At 36.7% G+C, this 23,308-nt stretch overlaps 2 protein-coding genes across 3 annotated transcripts in view; one reads left to right on the forward strand and one right to left on the reverse strand.

Annotated features, from left to right (window-relative positions):
* Nucleotides 1-1,064: 1,064 nt before the first annotated feature.
* Nucleotides 1,065-18,857, reverse strand: si:ch73-364h19.1. Its single transcript, XM_048186529.1, has 5 exons — nucleotides 17,887-18,857; nucleotides 16,217-16,326; nucleotides 7,571-7,669; nucleotides 7,146-7,316; nucleotides 1,065-2,192 (listed from the first exon to the last, which is right to left on the reverse strand). The coding sequence occupies exons 1-5, from the start codon at nucleotides 17,960-17,962 to the stop codon at nucleotides 2,013-2,015; spliced, it is 636 nt and encodes a 211-aa protein (XP_048042486.1). The 5' UTR covers nucleotides 17,963-18,857; the 3' UTR covers nucleotides 1,065-2,012.
* Nucleotides 18,858-18,937: 80 nt separating this feature from the next.
* Nucleotides 18,938-23,308, forward strand: part of xylt2 (xylosyltransferase II) — a 28,432-nt gene continuing 24,061 nt past the window's right edge. For both annotated transcript variants that reach the window (XM_048186508.1, XM_048186509.1), the window contains exon 1: nucleotides 18,938-19,132. In XM_048186508.1, the coding sequence (XP_048042465.1) occupies nucleotides 19,001-19,132 (132 nt within the window). In that variant the 5' untranslated portion in view covers nucleotides 18,938-19,000. The remainder of the gene's footprint in view (nucleotides 19,133-23,308) is intronic.

Raw genomic sequence — 23,308 nt, forward strand, 5'->3', positions numbered from 1 at the left:
GATCTTCTGTTGTTAGGCTTGGTAAAGTCGCTACTTCCTAAAATGACCACTAGAAGACACAATTTCACTAAAATGCTTCAGTGTGCAGCAGAAGACTATTGGTCTATAGGCAATACGCAAAATCATGATGTAAATACTTTACTGAAACACTTTTGATCAATTTAATGCATCCTTGTTAAAATAAAATATTTATTTCTTTCAAATGAAATCTTACTGCCACTAAACTTTTAAATTGTAGGCTACATTCAGTTTTATGGATATCTTTATCTCATGTGGGTTAATTATTATTAAGTGAATGTTGAAGCTTGGGCTGTTTAACACTCATAATGCATCATATTTTTGTTGTGTCAAGCTGCAAATTGTGCCTTTTAGCCATGACTATATTGTGTAGCATGAGCTCTCCAACCTCGTTTCTCAAATCTCGTGCTCTAAAGACAATATTTGCCACTTAGCTTTTGAAAGATGCAAATGTGTGTCGAGAGGAAAATGAGGTTGCTTGTGACCTAAACTTGTTACACGTGAAACAACTTGAGTTGAAGTCATCTGAAATTTGTTTGTGAATGCAAATGTGTGAACTCGTATGCTCTGAGTCTCCGTACTGTATTTATACAGTAAAGGGGGGAAAAAGATGATTTAGGGGTAGTTTACACGACACCATTTTCAACTAAAAGCGGAAAACTTTTTATGCGTTTTAGCCAATTACTTACATGCGTTTTGGGGTCCTGAAAACACAAACATTTGAAAACGGATTTCAAAGTGCAAGTTTTTAAAAGTTATACCATTATCGTCTCCATTTAAACTACAAAAACGTGAATCAGTCTAATAGGTGTGTAGTGTTTCTTTACAAAGTGACATTGCCACCTATGGGCCTGGTATGAATAATACAGCATTTTTAGTCATTTTCATGGATCCGTGTGAACGGTGATCTTTTTGACAACATTGTCTGTATGGAAAAAAAAACTTTATAGTACATCGTTGTCGTGTAAATGTACCCTAAGTTTGACCCAATCCTGAACATACAAAGAAACAGTTCTAAGTCTTTTAATACTTTTACAAACTATGCATTTCTCTGTATTTGCCATCTTTATTCACAGTGAAACAAAGAACATATTTATAAATGGTAAATCAAGAAGAGAGATTCTACAAACAGAATTTCAGCAAAGTGTCATTTAGTTGGGAACATATATTTACAAAGGAAAAAAAATGACACCAGTGTGGTTAAAAACTGAATTAAAACTAATTTCCATTCTCTCTGCCTAAAATAATGATACAATCTGTTCTACCTAAATAAGCTAATTTTTCAAAAAGAATATAACTCTCATACAAAAGCACATATGATGATGAAACAGTAATAAAAGAATAGCAAAAACAAGAAATCTTCCCTGTAATGTCCAAAACATGGCTTCAGATGTCCCTTTTTAAGCATTCATAAACGTTCAGTACAGTACAACAATTGCTACTTTGGTTTGAGATGAACCGGCCATCTCTGAGAAAAATTAAACAATGTGAAAATATGAAAATAGACTTTATTTACTTTCTATATAAATGTCCCTATAGTGTTATTGTGAACAATTCATTAAAGGATGTTATTCCAAAAGAAGCTTTTGTTTTTATAATAAAAATGAAATAACATTTTCATATATATATATCATGGAATTTGTGGGTTTGGAAAAGTCATGGAAATATCTACCGTCAATATAATTCTATATAGAAGGAATTTGATGCCGTTTTTAACAGAGCCAGAACTTAAATTCTTGCATATTCTTGTTCTCCTCTCCCTTTTTTCCCAGTAGTGATGCATTATCTTTCTCCTCCTGTAGCGTGCTAGTGCAAGTTATTGCATAGGTCAAGTCATATGGTATTTTGGTGTCTTTTGCAAGCACAGCGGATTCACGCACACGTCTGTTACAGTGCCGGGTGAGCGATCAGCTGTCAGGGCCTCGATGGCTCAACAGCTGTTCATTTCCCGGCGAGGATGATGGACTGCATTCTTCCCTTTGCGTGAGTGTGCTTTAATGGACAGTGTCATTGGGATCTTGTGAGTCTGTGATGTGAGGTAGAGCTTCATAAGCAGGTAAATCTGTGTCAGGCTCAGAGACCGTAACCGGACGCTCCTCGGGTGCCAGGATGTCAAAGGGGACGTCAATGGACTGGACGGACTGACGAATGCTTTCCTCATATGTGGGAGGAGGCTGTGGTAAAAACAGAGATAAAGCTTGACGTAAACCACATGTGTGACACACAAGATAAATGCCTGTGAAGCACTTCTTCAAAAGAGATTCTGCTTATCTCACACATTTTGTAGTGAGTAAAAAAGTACAAAACTTGGAAGGTGCTTCATGAATTACATTTAGGATTAAGAAATCAAAAAAACAAAAAACAGAAAAATTTCATAGACTTCAGGCACATTCACACTGAAGGATAACTATAATGATAAAGCTTTAATAATCATTCTAATTCTGCGAGAATAGGGAAGTACAAACAACAGCGATAACGATAATGGCAGAGTAACAAAATTGTTGGAATTTCTTTCAGAATTATTTTTACAGTTGATGAATGATAAAAACATTGACTGCCAATCAGAAACAATCCTGCTTTAAAGAGTCACACCAATGGATGATAACATTGGCCATGTCCCAAATGGCAGACTTCATGAGCACTTGCCTGCAGACATATCACCTTGTAGCCCAAGACTGGTTGCCCACTGAAGCTAAGCAGGCCTGAGCCTGGTTAGTACCTGGATGGGAGACCTCCTGGGAAAACTAGGTTGCTGCTGGAAGAGGTGTTAGTGAGGCCAGCAGGGGATGCTCACCCTGTGGTCTGTGTGGGTCCTAACACCCCAGTATAGGGATGGGGACACTATACTGTCAAAAAGCACCATACTTTGGATGAGACGTTAAACTGATGTCCTGACTCTCTGTGGTCATTAAAAATCTCAGGATGTCCTTCGAAAAGAGTAGGGGTGTAACCCCAACATCCTGGCAACATTTGCCCATTGGCCTCTATCCATCATGTCTCCTCTCCACCAATCAGCTGGTGTGTGGTGGGCGTTCTGGCGCAATATGGCTGCCGTTGCATCATCCAGGTGGATGGTTGAGGAGATTCCCCCTTCCATATGTAAAGCGCTTTGAGTGTCCAGAAAAGCGCTATATAAATGTAAGGAATTATTATTATTATTATTGCAGTCTTGTGGACTTACAATGACCGCCACGTGCGGGTGTCCTTAGGGTGCACCATCGATGCACACTTTTGCCAAGACCGCAAGCTTCACAGATTTCTACCTGACAATCAAAGGCCCTGTCCCAAATGACACCCCAAACATGAGTCCACACTAACGTGATGTAATGCCGCTTCGGCTCTCAGGAAGAAGTCTGCTGCAGAGCTCGCACCAGTGAAAGTGAAATGGGAAGGCTAAGTATGGTAACACATACTCTGAATTTGTCCTCTGCATTTAACCCATCCAAGTTAGTGCACACACATTAGGAGCAGTGAACACACACACACACTGCAAACCGTGGACACACACAGACCCGGAGTGGCGCCTGAGGAGTGATTGGGGGTTTGGTGCCTTGCTCAAGGGCACCTCAATCGTTATTGAGACTCAGGCGTTATTGCCCGTATTGAGACTTGAGTCCGCAATCTTCGGCCACTCTCTAACCATTAGGCCATGACGTGGTCTCCCCATCGGGAAAATCAAACCCCAGTCTTCCACGTGACAGGTGGAGATACTGTCCTCTATACTAACAAGGAGGGCTCAGCAAAAGTGAGCATCAAGTGTTCATATCTAGAAACCTAGAATGACAAATGGGACACCCTGTTTTCGTTGACTTCACAATCACAGACACACAGCGGCCACTGTAAGTCCACAAGACTGTAAGTGCATATGAAGTGTGCCATTTGGGACAGGGCATTACATCAAGAAAGTGTAGACTCGGAGGAAGATCACGAGGGCTTAGGGTTCCATTTGGGACAGAGCCATTCTGTTTATTCTAAGCTTGCACTTCAGTTACGTTCTGTGAACTCTATCTGTGTCTGAAAAATGAAAAACGCTGCCTCCGCAGGTGGCATAGAGAGGTACAAAGGCAACAAGTTTTTACTTCCAGAACCCGACTGTTGCACTCATATTGCTGCTGCTTAGCAGGTCAGTACATTCCCAAAAGATAAAGACCTTTGCACTATGCTAATTCATAATACTGTGCTCAAAATGTATTTAAACAAATTCAGCTGGCGATATTACTGCCATTTTATCTGTCTCTCCTTCACTATCTCTTTATTATGTTTAAGCTCCAAGCCTTCCCTTTAGCCTCCTAAAAACCGACAAAACTGTGGCCTTTAGATGGAGAACAAGCTCACTTAGCTCAGTAATATGGTTAATAGGTGAGAGACGCCCCTCATGAGTGAACGATCCACCCACTGAGTGAAGGATAGGACAGACGGACAATGAGCCGCTCTCTCTGCCAATGTTTACCTTTCAAGACAGGCCGCTTTATTACGTTTGATGTGCATTAATTCCCATTAGTGTGTGTACTCATGTGTTTCCTGGCACAAAGTCAACATCAAAGGGCCTTGAAATGCTGACAGCATGCATGCGTCATGGCAATAGTGCAGGTGAGGGTTACTGGGCCTGCCTGTGTGGCAGTGAATGGCCATTTCTCAGATATATGATCATGTTACGGAGAAAAAAAGTGAGGGTCATTCATATTGTAAACCTATTGTTTGTTTTCATTCAGTTAGACTGCACCTGCCATAGATAACCAGCTTATACTGCAAATAATACTGCCCAATTTTTAAAAGCCCAAATTTTCCATTTAGTCTAATTAATTAATTAATTTTCACAAGGGATCCACAAGGCTCAATAGTACAAGTAAAATATAAATTTGTGATTTTGTTGTCATGGCAACTCATTGTTTGATTGATTTGAACCACTGCTCCTTGTTTAGCTCTTTAGTTACTCGGTGTATATAAGCCCTCAGTTCGAGTCATTCTTGGTTTGTTCTCATTTATTTGTAGATGGTTGTGTTTCTCATCCATGTTTATTGTTTTGGTCTATTGTTAAATAAAGTAACTGATGCATATAGATCCTGCCTCAGCCACTCATTACTGCAACAGACTGTGACCATTTGAAAATATGCAGGATTTTTAAATTAATATATGATTATGGGCAAAAATCTGTTTGTTTCTATCCAGCCAAATTATAAAAATGTAACTTTTGCTTTTATTATCTTTAAATAGAAATGCTTTGCCTTTTACTTTGAGGACAGTAAAATAGCATGTCATGCCAACGGGTCATTTGTAGATGAATTTGATCAGTGTTGAGGAAAGTTACTTTTAAAAGTAATGCATTACAATATTGGGTTACTCCCTAAAAAGTAACTAATTGCATTACTTTTTTCACGGAAAGTAATGTGTTACGTTACTTTTGTGTTACTTTTTCTCAACTGGGCTGGGCTTGCTTGTTTGTTTGTTTTTAAATAACAAAAAATGTTCTTTTTTGCACTGTAAATGATTATTTATCATTATTTACAACTTTATTTTTCTTTTGATTTCCTGAAATTGACAATTTTTAAGTCATCTGAATTCTTTCATTGTTTTGAGTTTTATGAACTTGCTTCTTTTAATTTAGACAAACTTAAATTTAACTGAAACTGGGATTTCTATTTCCCAGCATGCTTGCATGGCACTTGAAAAGGAGAGTAAATGCTAAAGTTAACTGTTACTTAATGTTTTTTGTGTGTGTGTGTGTGTGTGTGCGCAAGATTAATGCTAAGTGGGAGATTTAGTATAGTGTTTAATGCTTTGCCATCCCAATTTTTGGAAGAGTTTCTGTTGTGTTTTTTTTTTTTTTTGGGTGACAAGTGGAGCATGAGCTTAGTTTGAGAACAGGTATATGTTAAATGTTTTATATTGCCATGCTAATTCAGCAATTGCTGTGCTATGCTAATGTTATCAAAGCATTCGCTAAATTAGATAGTTATAACAAGATACATTTCCTAAAATTAAAAAATATTAAATATACTAAATTACTAAAAATATTTAAGTTGAGATTACATGATAATTTTAAGTTAAATGTATGAATTAAAGGGGCACTCAGTGATATTTCAAATCCACTGTTGCTGAGTCCAACAACAAACGTGTAACCAATCAGCATTAGGGGGCATATGATGGTCGAGGAGAGAGAACGGGCAAGAGGGAGATTTGAAAATAAGAAGAAAAAAAAAAACTGCAGAATGAGAAATTGGACACAATACAAAAGAGCTCAAAAGAAAATCACTGACGACTGATTACTTAGTAAGGTTTATGACAGGGCAAGTGCTTTAGGACACACATTTATGTTAGAAAAGCTGTCCAGCGCTGGAGAGAGCTAAGAGGGAAGGCCTGAAAACTGCTTTGATCCCACTTCTCATGTGAGTAACACTGGGTTTTGATTGTCTGGAGCTGCTGTTCTGTTGGCGACTAACAACAAACACTTTGTATTTACTCTTGTGTACTGTATGTTAATTTTTTGTGCTTCCTTGTCGTAAGTTCATCAACTGCGCTTTTTTAGGAAGCATTTTGTTGCACATCAGCTGTGATAAACAGACATCCACTCGCATTGTGTGTGTAACAGTGGCCAGATAGTGGGAGTTCTGCGCATTGACAGCCATTAGAGAATGTAGTGTTTAGCGTCATTGATAGTGCATTCGCCTTGTTTGAAACTGACTCTGAACAGGGTGGTTAAGATTGGAGTGTGAGTTTTGGAGTCGGAGCAATGAAGAGAGGGGTGGGTTTGTTTGGGTTGATTTCAAATATCAACAATGTCCAACAGCGTAGTTCAAATACTACTTACTGCACCTTTAACTTACCTGAAATTTTTTTTAGTTTTGCCAACTTATTTGGGTTTACAATGTGTCGAATGTAAAGACCCTTTCACATTAAGAGTGAAATGAATAAGGCTTATTAAGTCATGCCTGTACAGTAGTTACAAATGGGAAGCAAAGTAACTTGCGCTACTTATTTGAAAAAGTAACAAGTATTTTGTTGTAAATTTAAAAAACGATACGCTACTTTACTAGTTACTTGAAAAAAGTAATCTGATTACTTAGCCCAGGTTACTTGTAATGCGTTACCCCAACACTGAGTATGATTACTATGGCTAAATGAGTCACCTCCGTCACAATAGATCCGCCAATGCCGAAGCGGTCGGCTATCATCATGTGGATCTGCCGTTGTCTGTCTTTCTTGCGCACACTCTCGTACGAGGGCAGACGAGGAAGAGGAGGCTCCAGTGAGGACAGGTAGTAGCTGCTGGGCACACCGATGAGGAACAAAGAGCCTGACTGACAGCCACAAGCAGAAACAAATATAAACAGATGATATGTGACCTATCAAATGAAGAACTAAAAGTAATGACGACAAACCTTCACCCTAATGTTGTTCCAAACCTGTATTCATTTCTGTCGTCTGTACAAGAGATTATATGCAAGAATAAATTAATATCTTTCCATTCAGGAAAAGTATTTTGGTGCTATTGGTCATACAGGTTTATAACAACATGAAGGTGAGATTGCTGAGTTGTCATTCTGTGTCTTACCTGTGCATTGACGTTATCATGACCCGTGTCGTGTGTTTGCTCAACATCAGATGAAGCAACTAGAGTCTGTCTGCTGTTGTAGTACTGAGGAGGAGCTTCCTGTTCAACCAAGAAATGAAAAACCTCTGTTAATATGACATTTCAGACATCATCAATGCTTATTCAGTCACCACCGTTCAAACGTTTGAATGAAAATAAGATCATTTACTTAATATAAAATACATTTTCTTGTAAATTTGGGTCAAAACATGATACAGACAATGTTCATGAGATTCACCCTTATGTATAAGAGGTATAAAATGGTCTTTATTTTGCAATAATAAATGGCTGACTGAACCAAAAAGTGCACTTTATAATAATGTCAAAATAAAAGTTTTTGCTTTAAAGTACATTTTAAATCATTTTTTAGTTATGTACTACATACTAAAGCAGGGTAACATACTAAAGTACTTGATTATAATTTGAACTGTAGAGTGTTATTCAACATGACATTTAAAGTTATATTTTAGTATATTTGTATTTTAAAGGCAAAATCACCACCATTCAAAAGTTATAATGTTTATGAAAGAAGTCTCTTCTGCTCAACAAAGCTGCATTTATTTGATCAAAAATACAGTAAAAACAGTAATATTGTGAAATATTATTAAAATAACTATTTTGTATGTAAATATATGGTAAAATGTCATTTATGAATTTTCAGCATAAGTCTTCAGTGTCACATGATCCTTCAGAAATCACTCTAATATGATGATTTGAAGCTCAAGAAACATTTCTGATTATTATCAATGTTGAAAACAGTTCATATTTTTAGCTTCATTATCTTTTCCAGAGCTCAACCACCAGGATAATTACAATGTTTTCATATTGATTGCAAGTCAAACCATCACCAATCTTGATTTAAAGTCTCACACCCCCGTCTTTGTCTTCCTCAATGTCTCTTCTCCTCCTCTTCCTACTTCTGCAATGTTCGAGCCAGACCTCTGGATGGTCGTAAATTACACCGCTAAAGAGAGGACCACCAAGCAACTTCCTCCACGGCTCCCTCCCCTCCCATCCATTGCTAGATTAGGCAGGCGGGCCCCGCGTGAGGCCGAGGAATTCCTCCAGCCCAGCCGGACACTCTGTGATTACCCCACACCTAAATAGAAGCCTTTGTGTCCCGGGACAATACAGTGTCTTACTGCGTCATCAGGGTGCTGAGTAACAAACCCCACACTGGTGTTTTAAAGGTCTGCCTTGTTTTGCGCCCTTGTTTCTGTGGCAGGTACTAAACGAGCGCACTCCGTTTTACAGGCCCATATGTCACCCGGACAAGTCAGTCATTAGGGCACTAGTTGGTCAAAACGTGCAGAGAAGAGTCTGAAATTAACCAGAGATTGAAGCTAAATACAATGGCAAGAGACAAAATGCCCCTTTTTAAAATTATATCTGTTATTTACATATGTGGGTGAATTCCACGTCAAAAATTTAAAGAAAAAAAATAAGAAATTATATTTTGGACAAAGAGAATGAAACCTATTTTAAGATATTGTTTTCTTTACAGTTACATGGGGTGATAAATTCGTACCATTAATGTGTATGGAAACTATAATTTGAATTATTCCATTACTGAGTTATTGCAGTTATTACATTATTGTTATTTCCTTAAATAACTGTAATACATTTTACAATACATTTTTAAAGGCAGAACAAGAAATTCTACCATAAATATTTTACCAATCAAATAATGTCAAAAATATGCTGGTTTCAATAGGCATCATGTAAAATATCATTTAAAATTATTAATTTTGGGTCAAAACATGATACAGATATGCTCTTGATGCGGTTCATGAGATTCACCCTTAAATAAGAAGTTTTTTTTTTTTTTTGACTGTACCAAAAAGTGCAATTTATAATAATGTCAAAAAAAAAAGGATTGCTTTAAAGTAAATTTTAAATCATGTTTTAATAATTATTTTGACATGTTGACTAAAGCAAGGTAACATACTAAAGTACTTGATTATAATTTGAATTGTAGTGTATTATTAAAGATTACATTCAAAATTAATATATTGGGTCAAAAAACACTCAAAAAATACTCAAAAAACACTCAAAAGTTCAGCTAATTGCATTTAATATAAATTTAAACTATAATACATAATAATATATTGTACATTAATATATAAATTTTATATTAATTTAATTGGAATTAACATACAATTACGTGTCTGAAAACATTACATTCAGTCCACAATCAAAAATATAATAATTATGTTTTTAAAAGTATGCTAAAGTGTACTTTCTTTTTCACAAAGGATGGTATTTTTAAAACTCAGTCTTGTATCTGATACAGATTTAATTTTAGGATAAACAGACATAATGTATGTGCTGAAGAATAAATGCTTTGTGTTTTTATATTGTTAGAAAAAAATTGCCATCTTTAAGGTAAAAAAATGCCCCTGTCAATCAATTCCAGTAGGCAAATAGCATCCCCTAATAGAAACCAAGGCCTAATCTGAGACACAGCTGATGTCTTGGACTCAAGGCAGGGCTCCTGACAGCTCTGACATCACTCACAGTGACGTATTTTGACCTTTCCCATCACCCCTCTCATTCGGGACTCCGAGAGACACGTTTAGTAAATGTGAGGTCAGAGGTCACCTTCCCTCGCTGGTTTTCACTCTCAACAGTCTCAGAGTCCCCCCAATAAGAGAGACGTTCTTTTGTTTGCTCCTCTGATTCAGGCAGTGTGAAAAAGCAAAAGCGTGTAAAATCAGTCCTGAAGTCGGGGGAGGACCTCTTCAGCGGTGTGCCTTTTTCAGTGCCTGACCTAAAGTAAAAGCTTTGTCTCCTGTGATCCCCCAACCAAAACACCGAACCTAACGATCAAATGGTGAAGTCACCTCAGTAAGAGGACATATATATGTCTCAAAATGAGTCAAGTTTCTATTGGAAAGATGATAAAAGGGTTTTACTTGCATTGGCCTGTTGTTTTGTAGAACTTCCAGCTGACAAATCCAGCATAAACCACAATGTAATAAGAAATGTTGACTTAAAAAAGTAATTTACCTGGTTGCCTTAAAATTTTGAGTTCATTGAAATTAAAAATTTGGGTTAAAACAATGAAGGCAAAACTCAAAATATTATGTTTTCCAAACCACATTAATTATTGAAGCTGATTTGACATAAGAAAAAATGTTTGATAGCAAATCTTGAAAATAATTTTTTTACAGTGCAGCATAAAACTTGAACCATCCAAGTCGAAAAGTTTAAGAAACGTGAAACAACACGCATTAGAGATTTACCATGTTAAATCAGATTTCTTCTTCTTCAGTGCAAGTATAGTTTTATTTCATCCATTTAATTATCCACAAGGTTAAAATCAAAACTGACTTGTCCAATCATTTCATCCGCTTAAACTCCGCCCCTTTCTTACAATCGAATGCAAACTTGCATTCAGCTGATCTGCCTTCATCCAATCAACATCCGGTGGACTAAATCAAGTCCTGTCCTTTTTTCTTTTTCAATTATCCATTTCACTCTGATGTACGTCACACTACAGAAGAAAAGAGCTGACGCTACTGTTTCATTGACTTTAAAGTGCACAAACAAAGCAAGGAGCATCTATAGACAGCAATTTATTAAAACTGACAACTCATAATATTCTCAATTTTCTTTAAAGAGGCCATATTATTCACATTTTCAGTCTTGATTTTGATTCCGGGCTCTACTAGAATACGTTTTCATGCTTGATTGTTCAAAAAACACATTATTTTTCACATATTTGACATTTTTGCAGTTCCTCTCTTCCCAGTCTGTCAGTAAAGGCCCATTCACACTAAGGACGATAACTATAAGATAATGATAATGATATAGTTCTAAAAATCATCTCGATATCAAAGAGTCCACACTAACAATAACCGCACAGAGAAACAATATCATTGGAATCACTTTCAGAATGATTTTATCCAGCTGATGAATGATAAAAACATTGACAGCCAATCAGAATCCATCCTGCTGTAACAACAGACAAGCATGCACGTGTTTGGGAAATGTCACGGCCCTTACCATAACTGCAAGTTATACTATTATACAGTTATACAACAAACTATTAACAAACTCAACCAGTTCCCACCCATTTATTTTGCATATGCCTTGGGTGGTAATTATTTAAAGGTGCCGTAGAACGTCTTTTTAAAAGATGTAATATAAGTCTAAGGTGTCCCCTGAATGTGTCTGTGAAGTTTCAGCTCAAAATACCCCATAGATTTTTTTTTATTAATTTTTTTAACTACCTATTTTGGGGCATCATTAACTATGAGCCGATTTAGGCTGCGGACCCTTTAAATGCTCACGCTCCCCACCCCCGGAGCTCGCCCTTGCCTTAAACAGTGCACAAAGTTCACACAGCTAACATAACCCTCAAAATGGATCTTTACAAAGTGTTCGTCATGCAGCATGTCTAATCGCGTAAGTATGGTATTTATTTGGATGTTTACATTTGATTCTGAATGAGTTTGATAGTGCTCCGTGGCTAAAGCTAACATTACACACTGTTGGAGAGATTTATAAATAATGAAGTTGTGTTTATGAATTATACAGACTGCAAGTGTTTAAAAATGAAAATAGCGACGGCTCTTGTCTCCGTGAATACAGTAAGAAACGATGGTAACTTTAACCACATTTAACAGTGCATTAGCAACATGCTAACAAAACATTTAGAAAGACAATTTACAAATATCACTAAAAATAACATGATATCATGGATCATGTCAGTTATTATCGCTCCATCTGCCATTTTTCGCTATTGTTCTTGCTTGCTTACCTAGTCTGATGATTCAGCTGTGCAGATCCAGACATTAATATTGGCTGCCCTTGTCTAATGCCTTGAACATGGGCTGGCATATGCAAATATTGGGGGCGTACATATTAATGATCCCGACTGTTACGTCACAGTCTGTGTTATGTTGAGATTCGCCTGTTTTTCTGAGGTCTTTTAAACAAATGAGATTTATATAAGAAGGAGGAAACAACGGTGTTTGAGACTCACTGTATGTCATTTCCATGTACTGAACTCTTGTTATTCAACTATGCCAAGGTAAATTCAATTTTCAATTCGATGGCACCTTTAAATGAGGAATATTGTGACATGTTTGTTACCAGAAGAAAACTCAAGACTACAATGGAGGCGTTTCAGGGAGTTCAGAAACAGTGTTACTGATATAGAGAATAACTTCCTTTGGAGCGACTTTGTAACTTTGAAGACCTTTTTCGTGCTCAAACAGCAACATTATACACTAAAGATAGCTGAACATGTAAAAAAGCAGAATAGGTCCTCTTTAAGCAAAACTGTTGACAGCTTTTTCTTGTTCACAGCCTTGAGAAGTTAAAACAATGCTGTGGTAAACCATTTGAGAAGTGACTGCTGTATATTGTGCAAACATGCAATGATACTTTAGGGCAGGGGTGAACAGAAGCCTTACACAGAAGCCCATTAAGCCTTCTCTGAGGTCATGTAAACACATTACGCCGTTCTCTTTTATCAATGTGGGGTCATAAATGACTGACAAAGATACATTTTTAGCCATTACCTCAATTTCACCTGCATATAAACACCAGCGTTCTTTCGGCTTATTGACATGCACATGTCTGTCATGCATGCATGACAGGAGAATGTGAGTCTCTACAAGTTTCCCGCTGACATTTTGGAAAACTATGGTTTTTAATGCTTTGTTAACACCACACCTCATATGATTGAAGTTGAGTGCTGCAGGGATGATGTATTTCTGTAGGCCAAAACCCAGTTTTTGCACTTCGGTTCTCGACCTGAAGTCAATGGGTTTTTGAATAGGTTTTTGGTGAAATGCCTGAAATAAGCTTAAGATATTTTCATGTCTTATTCTACGATATAAAATACTTCAGTAACATCCCTTTGAGGTTATTAAAGTGGTATATATAAAGTGTCATTAAAGGGTTAGTTCACCCAAAAATGAAAATTCTGTCATTTATTACTCACCCTCATGTTGATCTACACCCGCAAGACCTTTGTTCATCTTCAGAACACAAATTAAGATATTTTTGATGAAATCCGATGGCTCAGTGAGGCCTCCATAGATAGCAATGGTACTTCCTCTCTCAAGATCCATAAAGGTGCTAAAAACATATTTGGTTCAGTGGTTCTATCTTAATATTATAAAGCGGCAAGAAAATTTTTTATGCGCCCAAAAAAACAACAACAATATAATGACTTTTTAACAATATCTGTGATGGCCGATTTCAAAACACTGCTTCATGAAGCTTCGGAGCGTTATGAATTTTTTGAGTCAAATCAGTGATTCGGATCACATATCAAACCGCCAAACTGCTGAAATCACATAACTTTGGCGCTCTGAATCACTGATTTGATTCGTAAAGCTCCGAAGCTTCATGAAGCAGTGTTTTGAAATCGGCCATCACGGATATTGTTAAAAATCTTTTTTTTTTTTTTTTTTGGCGCACAAAAAATATTCGTCACTTTATAATATTAATATTGAACCACATATTTAAATATGTTTTTAGTACATTAATGGATCTTGAGAGAGGAAGTACCATTGCTGTCCATGCAGGCTTCACTGAGCCATCAGATTTTATCAAAAATATCTTAATTTGTGTTCTGAAGATGAACGAAAGTCTTACGGGTGTGGAAGGACATGAGGGTGAGTAATTAATGACAGAATTTGCATTTTTAACCCTTTAAGCGTCAAACTCATCTACTCACTAGTCGCTTTCACAGCCTCATTGTGTTTATAATCGCGTTCTTGCAAACTATTTTAACTTAAATATTCAAGCTTTACGATGGCATTGAAGTCATGTGACCATGGTGTAGTTCGTTTATAGCCTATGTTTACCTTCTTCCAATTATATTTAGGCTTCAAAGTTGTGTTTATTTGTGAGGATTATCATGATGGATAGAAGGTGCAAGAATCATAAACCTTTGTTGGTCACAGAGCTTATGTTCTGCATTAATCCAAAATCAGGGTGATGCTTAACTTACTGGTTGGCCTACAAAAATACATCATCACTTCATCAGGTGTGTTTGATCAGGATTGGATCCTAAATCCAGTACTGGGCACTGCTGATTTAATAGGTTTAAATATAGTGGTCGTGGTCAATATGTGTGTTCAAGTTGTGCCTCTTCCTCATTTAACCTGCACCTCACATCTATCTTCACCACAGTTGAACTTAGCAAGCATGTTTTTGCATTTCCTCTTTGTGTGGGGAAGAATGCGGAGGCAGTTTCCCTGTGTTACTAAGATAAGGTTAAAGTTCTCTCAGGGGGAACGATTAGGGCTGAAAGTGAACAGGAAAAGGAAATGCTGAGGATGAGGTGCATGACTTCAGGCTAAGTGACCAGAACACAGCAGATAAAGGTTGCACTCTCTCTGTCTAATCTAACATCTGCTCTCACGACCCACATCCTGAGGACTGGACATGTTAAAGGAGGAAAGCTCTGACATGACCTGAGGTCTCACAGGTAGTCTTCCTGCACTTGTAGAGCTCCGTCGAATTTTCAACACGTGTGTTTATTACATATTTTGCCTAAATCAATACAGTTTTGAACTTTCAAAGGCAGTTTGACACACTTTAACATGTTTTTTTAATCCTAGTAATCTCACATGTCTCCACTAGACAAGATCTCAAACTGAGCTCAAATTTGTCAGAGATTTCAATACAAATGAATCAAATTCTTCCAAGAGCAATTTAATGGAGCTCTACCAGCATTTATTGATGATTAACTTCTATTTTAATTAAAGTGTAGGAGGGCAGACATCTTCACCCTGAAGCTTTACTCCTCCACTCAGTCTAATATCTGATTACTGTGTAACTTTTCTAGGGCACTTGTAACCGTGATAGTCAAGGGAACGGTCACGCTGTGTTGTGCTCCTCACTAACAGAACGGCTTGTTTCGATGCTCCAGTGATCTGACTCACGTCAGCCTGAACAGTTTGTGCTCTTTGACTTGAGTTTTTGAGGCTTTCTTGCTTACGTTGCTTAGGTTTGTTTTGTTTAATATCGTAGCTGGTGCTAACAATACAAGCTCCCCGTGAGCTGAGTGTTTGCCAAAGCACATGCTGAAGCTCTTGAAAGTGTAGCACAGTTAGGAAAAAGATAATATGTAATCTCTGATTGTGTGTCAGTGTACTGAACGGTGGAGATGTTCTTCATTCCCAAAAATATCAAACTAGGTCAACTGTAGCTCTTTAATTACATTTGATACTTTCATTCACCTAAAATGTCCAGTATTATTTGGTAAATGGCAGGAAATCTGATTTCATGTCCCATTGGAAAGGTAAATGACATCTCATTAATATCTAATTTGTCCCTTATTGGAAGCAATGAGATGGAGATTTGGATGACTTGTGCTGAAGTCTTCTCCTTCTTATAGTCTTCTAATCTCACATGTCTCCTCAAATGTTTCAGAAGAAATCTCAACAATGTCTCAAACTGTGCTCGGAGAAAGTCAAGGATATAAATATGAACATTTCCCATTACATTGTTCCCAAACCTTATGAGCTACATTCATTTTGAAGCCTTGGTTTTTTAGGAGAAACACCTAAGTCACAGCTGATACTTAATGACTGAGAAGGTATAAAAAGTGTAACCTTTGATAAATGAGATCTTCCTCACCATGTCAGTATGAGATTCCTGATAAACCCTCATTTTGCAGCAGAGAGGAACCTTCCGGTACAGGATCAACAGCAGCACCACGATCATGAAGAAAAACACCAGACAACAGACTGAAAAAGACAACAGACACCATACACATCAGTCAGTCTGTCACCTGTACCTTTTCTGGTTCAACTCAGCCACTAAAATGGACACTTTTAGATCTGTAAAGATTAAAGACAGGCTCAATTTATGTGACTTAAAACATTTAAGCATAAAGCATGAGCATTTAGATCTGGACTTTACAATCTTGGCAAACATAATTTCTGCATAATCAAGTGTCTTTTTCATGGACTCATGTTAGAGTTATTATACGCTATTTACAAACTTTTATGTTTATATATATATATATATATATATATATATATATATATATATATATATATATATATATATACAGTCAAACCAAAAATTATTCAGACACCAGATATAATTTTTGATAAATGTTTACTAGTGGGTGCAGGACACTATAGTTCATGTATGTAAGTGAGGATAGCAAAATAAAGTAAACTGTGACATATTATACCCAAAAATTCTTCATACAATGGACTACCAGTAAAACTGATACAAATTTGGAACCAAAAATTATTCAGACACTTTGACCTGACCATGTTTCGCTTAAATGTTTTTCTTTAATTGCTAATGCGACCTTTTTACACCACAGACTGAACAAAATTAATCATTGCTTGGTAATTGGTTGACCTAAACTAGAGCAAATAAACTGTGATAATGTGTGAAATGTTGACGGTGTCAGAATAAATTTTGGTTTGACTGTATATATATATATATATATATATATATATATGCTAGATGCGATTCATCGTAATTAATCGATTTGACAGCACTAATATATACTCACTCTCTCTCTCTCTGTACATGTGCCAAATAAAGATGTTGTGAAGACCCTAGTAAAAAGTAGGCCTATTTGAAATTATTTTATGCTAAGTATATCACAAATACATTTTACATATTTATGTACTTAATAAAAATACCCTGCAATAGTACTTTTGGTATACTGAACTGGTATACTTAAAGTCTGCTAAAGTGGATCAACTTATTTTGTACTTAATGCACTCTAGTTATCCAACTAAAGATTTTTTTTATGATTGTGCTAAAGTGGAACTTTTACAGTATATTTTAGGTACACTTCAAATATCTTGCATTTTAAGACTGATGTTATACAAAGATCATACAATCCTCATTAATAGTGACATTAAAACACATTTTAGGCCTAATATTAAGAAATGTGCACTGTGCATTAAAGAAGTACTCCAAATAAAGTTTAATTATAATATTTATATTAGTAAGTCTCATACGATATGTCAGTAAATATGATGATAATGGATTTGTAGTATACTTAGCATCAAAAAAAAAAAAAAGTATTTTAAATAGATTTTGGTACAGGTTTTTCACTTGGAGAACAACATTTAAGATCTTGTACTGTCATTTATAGGGCTCAACCACTTTTACAATAGATAATACTACATTTAAACAAATAATTTAAACAACTAATAATAATAATAATAATAATAATGTAAGAAAAATGTTGCTACATTATCAGGCCAATTAATACATTTAACATTGAAGTCCTTGAAAAATATTTGAAGCGATGAAATGATGTTGTCACTTACATGCACCCACGACGATAGTCCTCTGGTCCGCTGAGAAGCTCATGGAGGGGACAGTTGGGGACACAGTGGTGGACATCTCTGAGAAATACACCTCTTCTAACCAGCGACCCGAGCAGTCTCATAGTAAGTCTGAAGAGTCCTCTTTCTTTCTCCCCTGCTTAATTTCAGAGAGTCTCCAGAACTTAAGCTGAGTGAACTGAACGTCAGTCACGACTCACATCCTGATCCTCACGGAGCAGCGGATACATTGTTGCCATCAATGAATGGACACAGAATCCTACTATGGCGAGGGACTGGCTCATGAATACTAACGAAGCTCGTGACTGGACGCTGCAGGAAGGTTGCTAAGCAACGGTTGCAATGACTAATTAATATTCATTAGCTTAGCCTTCTCCGTAGTAGGATTCGTTCATTTCAGGGTAAAAGGAGTATGTGAAATAGACAAAAATAAAGTTGTGAATTTGTTTATGTCCTATAAATACAGAAATGAACGTTCTCTTAAAAATACAACAAATAATAATATTAATAATTCACTCTATGCCATACTCTCTAACCGTATCGCTCAAATAAACAAGCTAAAACATTCCTTGAACATTGTTGGTTGTCTTGGAGATAAGCAGGACTTTGCGCTTTAATAGAGCGCCGCCTAACGTTAGCATGATGCTTCTGCATGTTTTTAAACTCTTAGTACTATTTGTGCGTTCATTAATTCATCTTTTTCATACGAATGTATTCATTATTCATTTTTATTTTTATTTTATTTAATATAACTACATGTTGATATCTGATTAGAAGAATGTTAGGAATAAGATTAGGCCTGCATTAAAATGTTTATTAAAAACTGTAAATATTTTTTATAAACAATCGTCGTGAATTTGTAAATCGTACACTTTGTTATTATATTTTCACACGAGTAGACAGCCACATAGTCATCTCCTCTCTGAACATGGATTCAGACTCAGTCTGATTCAGTTGAATCAGAATCATTTTGTTAAAAGACTCTGAGCCGCAACGCTTTCTCAACGGGCATTCACCGATTCACTGAGTCGACTCCCTCCAGCGCGTGACTCGCGGCTAACATGACTCGCTGCCATGTACGATTCACGGGGGAAAGATGGTTGCGAGCACCCGTGTGCAGAAGCTCCTTAGACGGTATAAACTCGCAATCGCGGCCGGTTTAACGATCCTGCTGATCCAGGGGCTGGTTGTATGGAGCCTGCGGAGTCTGGAGGAGGGAGAGGCTGAGGTAGGTGCTGTTTCATGCGGGTAAATCTGTCCTCCGTGCCTCAGTTACGCCGTTTGATCTGAAGGTTTATGATAGCATGCTAAGCTAGGCTAAAGCCGTCAGACCAGTCTCATTAGCTGAACTGTAACTCCAGTAATAGCGACGTCTACTGTAAACTAACACGTTTGTTGCGCTAACAGAAAAAACAGTAGTATATGAAACATATTTGCAGTTGTTATGATCAAGTGTTGTGTGTGCGGTCATTTAGAGCGGCTTGTTTTGACCGGCGTCGGGTTTTAAATGACTGGACTGGACTGACTTCACCCATAACAACTCTCTATGGCTGTGTAAAAACTTAGTGAGCTGTCTACGCAGGCAGCATTTTTGTCATCATAGTCGTAAAACCTAGAGGGCTACATACATAGACCGCATTTTTAGGGTTTATATTCCAGTAAGCTGCCTTCATACACACATGACTTTGGGGCATCACTGTATGAGAATCTAGCGACCCTCCTATATATTGAACTGCAATCTTTTTGGCCATCGCAGTTTGTAGGACTAGCAGAAATTGTCAGCATTTTTGAGCACCATAAGTCACTCACTAGACTTTGATTATGATGCCTAAAAATGCTGACTACGCTCTTAAAAATAAGGGTCCCAAAAGGGATGTTTCGCAGCATTGACAGAAGAATTTTTGGTTTCCTAAAGAACCTTTCAGTGAACCGTCCCTAAAAGAACCATTTTTCCCCTTAGTTTTGAAAATCTAAAGAACTTTTTTCCACAAAGAATCTATTGTGGAATGGAAAGATTCCATGGATGTTAAAAGGTTCTTAAAGGATTAGTTCACTTTCAAATTAAAATTTCCTGATAATTTACTCACCCCCATGTCATCCAAGATGTTCATGTCCTTCTTTCTTCAGTCAAAAAGAAATTAAGGTTTTTGATGAAAACATTCCAGGATTTTTCTCCATATAGTGGACTTCAATGGAGCCCAAACGGTTGAAGGTCAAAATTACAGTTTACAGCGATCCCGGACGAGAAATAAGGGTCTTATCTAGAGAAACCATCGCTCATTTTATATATAAGTTATCAAAAACCTTCATTTCTTTTCGACTGAAGAAAGAAAGACATGAACATCTTGGATGACATGGGAGTGAGTAAATTATCAGGAACACAGTGGCCAATCAGAGGTTTTTACGAATCCGCTATTGCTACAGAAGTCGGTACTTTAGACAACCCTACAAATGAGATTGTATGAATTCATACGAATTAGCTGCCAAATTGTAAAATAGATATGAATTGGCATGAGAGTGTGTTAACATCTGTCTCCACTTTTAAATGTGACGCCCACATCTTAAAATCCAATCAACAACCGATAGGGCCTACATAGAACCAACGTCCCATTTTTTTCTTTTTCAATAATCTGTTTCGCTCGAAATGTGGATGAAAACATCTCTTGCTACTCTTTCATCACAATGTGCTTTATTTCTGTTGCCTCACACAGGGTTAGTAAACTGCTGTCAATTAAATGAATCATGTGAGCATTTTGCGGCTCTCAGATGACTGCAGCTAATAATGTGGTGGTGTTTTAACATCCGAGGCGGATCAAACCCCAGCAGGGTTGATTCAGGAATGATAATCATTGTGCTTTTGATCTAAACACTTAAACGCAGGTTAGTCCAGGACGACTAATCCTGTAATAAGTGAACTGTAACTGTAAGTAAACCCAAAAGAAGCCTGAATAACTAATTAATAAATGATTAACTGTCTGCTGTTCAAGGGCCCAAGAGTAATACGTGAAGGCATGTGTGAAAGGTTACGAGTTGTAACGAGTATCAGGAATGTGCTGTCGTGTCTGGATTCCTGCTCCACCTGCACTTCTGTCTTCCTGCATTGAAAAGATTCCCTTAAATGATCAATGAATGTATCAAGAGTCTTGAGCAAAACTGAATGGTGTACAAGTTCTTCAGTAGTCTAATGTTTACTCAGTACATGAGTATTTTTCAGAAAAAACACTCTATCGTTCAAATGTTTGGGGTCTGTAAATGTTTCTCTTTGTGAGGTTTGGTTTGGAGTGGCTGAAATGCATCTTTACGCACAACTGCCAGCCTGCATGGAGAGCTTCTTGAGACTCCAGAGGCACCAGCAGCTTCAAATACCTGTTTGCTGCTCAACACTGGCTTTTTTATAGCTGCCCTTTTAATACAATTAATTTTTTTGACAGGAACTTTCATTAATAAGCCTTTATCTGACCGAGTTCTGCTGTGCTCTAAATCACTCACAAATCTTATGATAATTTGATAATCTCCATTCAGTTTCACACAATATTAGTTGTTTTCATGCCTTTTGCACAACATTGCACCATTTCATGCTTTTCAACTTCAGAAAGATCTTTCTTCCTCCCCATAATGCATGAGAACTGTGACTTGCTTAATAATGTGGAACAACCTCTAAGTAGGGTTTCCACAGATCTGGCAAATTATTTTGTCTGAGATTGATACCAGTTATCTAAAAAGACATGGATACATAAACAAACAAACATTTTCTTAGAAAAACTAAAATCTGAATGTTTATTCTACTGAAATCTTACTGATATGTCAATTGCATAATAATTTGGAACAAGGTGTATTCACAATTTTGAAAACAGTTGTGCTGCTTAACACCATGTCATAAACCAGATGCAATGTGAAAGATTATTAGTAAATACTTAATATTTGTTAAACATTAAGTGTCCTTTTCTTTTAAAATTTGTTACCATTTTTAACTCATTCTCCCAAGACTGTCTAGTTATTCTCACAAGTCCGCATCCATATTGTAAATAAATGTGGTTGAGATGATAGTAGACTGTATGAATGGAGTGCAGCCCCCCTGAGAAGCTCCCAAAGTTTCTGTCATGGGATGTTTCACATACTTTCCTGCAGCCTCTCTCCTAATTGGCCCTCATGGGAATGCAACCTACCATGTGTCTGTTTCACAATACTGCTTCCTGTAGTGGGCCTGGAGGTGCAGAACACACCTACTGCAGACATTACAGCCATACTGTTGCGGTACAAGTCCATATTCTCTGATTTGTTCAGGAACAATGCATGTTTGATTGATAAAGAAGCCTTTCCTTTCGGTGGCCAGTTTTGAATGTAACCTCTTAAGGTCTACAGCCCAGCAAGTATGATGTGCTATTCAGCCCCAAGGTGTCCTCATGACAGTGGTCATCCTTGTTTAAGTAGGGCCCTATGAAATCCGTTTTATTTTTTTCCAAATTCCGTTTTTTCCGTTTTAATTTTTCTGGATTCCGTTTTTTTCCATTTTAAGGTTTTTGGACTCGATTTTAATGGTTAAAAAAGAATGTCTAATTGAATTCTTAAAAACAACAAATTTATTCATAAAAAAATGTATTTTTTAATATATTTTGTTTTTTCAGAAATTCTAAATAGAATATTGCATATTTTAATTTTTCTGGCAATCAAATGAACGAATATCATTAATTGAATTTCTTTTAATCATGAAATTAAACTTTTTATCAAACAAAGTGCTGCACAATACTGTTAAAATTAAAACATGGAGCAAAAACTGAGATTGTTCCTTTAAAAAATAGTTTTAATAATTTATTATTATTATTATTATTAGTGTTAGTATTATTATTACATTGAAACATATCTAAATTTTACTGTACAGAAGTAATATGTTTCTGTCAAGTTAAATCAAACTTTTATTTTGACGGGTTGCCAAGTGCTTTGAGTCTCTGTGTTTATGGTATGACGATAGATTTTTTTCAAATAAAGCGTTAAAATGCTGATGAAGACAGACACACTATATCGTGATTTAACAACCTGCTTTTTAATATTGCGATTTAACGACCTGCTTTTTAATATTGCGATTTAACGACCTGCTTTTTAATATCGCGATTTAACGACCTGCTTTTTAATATCGCGATTTAACGACCTGCTTTTTATTCATTCATCAAAAATTTGACAAATTCTGTGACATTCCGCGTTATATAGTAAATTCTGTTTTTATTAATGGATTCCGCGATTCCGTCTGCGTTCTCTGCATCGCGGAAATCATAGGGCCCTATTTACGCAGGAATCAGCCTACAGAATATAAAGCTCACAACAGGATTTAAGCCCAAACTATATTTCAATATTTCAAACTTTTAGTGACACTGTACTTGGTACTACCGGTACTGCAAAAAGGCTGGTG

This window comes from Megalobrama amblycephala, linkage group LG1, assembly GCF_018812025.1.
Source record: "Megalobrama amblycephala isolate DHTTF-2021 linkage group LG1, ASM1881202v1, whole genome shotgun sequence".
Lineage (NCBI taxonomy): Eukaryota > Metazoa > Chordata > Actinopteri > Cypriniformes > Xenocyprididae > Megalobrama > Megalobrama amblycephala.

Coding starts and splice junctions, on each gene's coding strand:
- si:ch73-364h19.1 (XM_048186529.1), bottom strand. CDS start 17,962: ATGTCCACCACTGTGTCCCCAACTGTCCCCTCCATGAGCTTCTCAGCG. Junction 16,327..17,886: donor GACTATCGTCGTGGGTGCAT/GTAAGTGACAAC, acceptor TGTCTTTTTCAG/TCTGTTGTCTGGTGTTTTTC. Junction 7,670..16,216: donor AGGAATCTCATACTGACATG/GTGAGGAAGATC, acceptor TTGGTTGAACAG/GAAGCTCCTCCTCAGTACTA.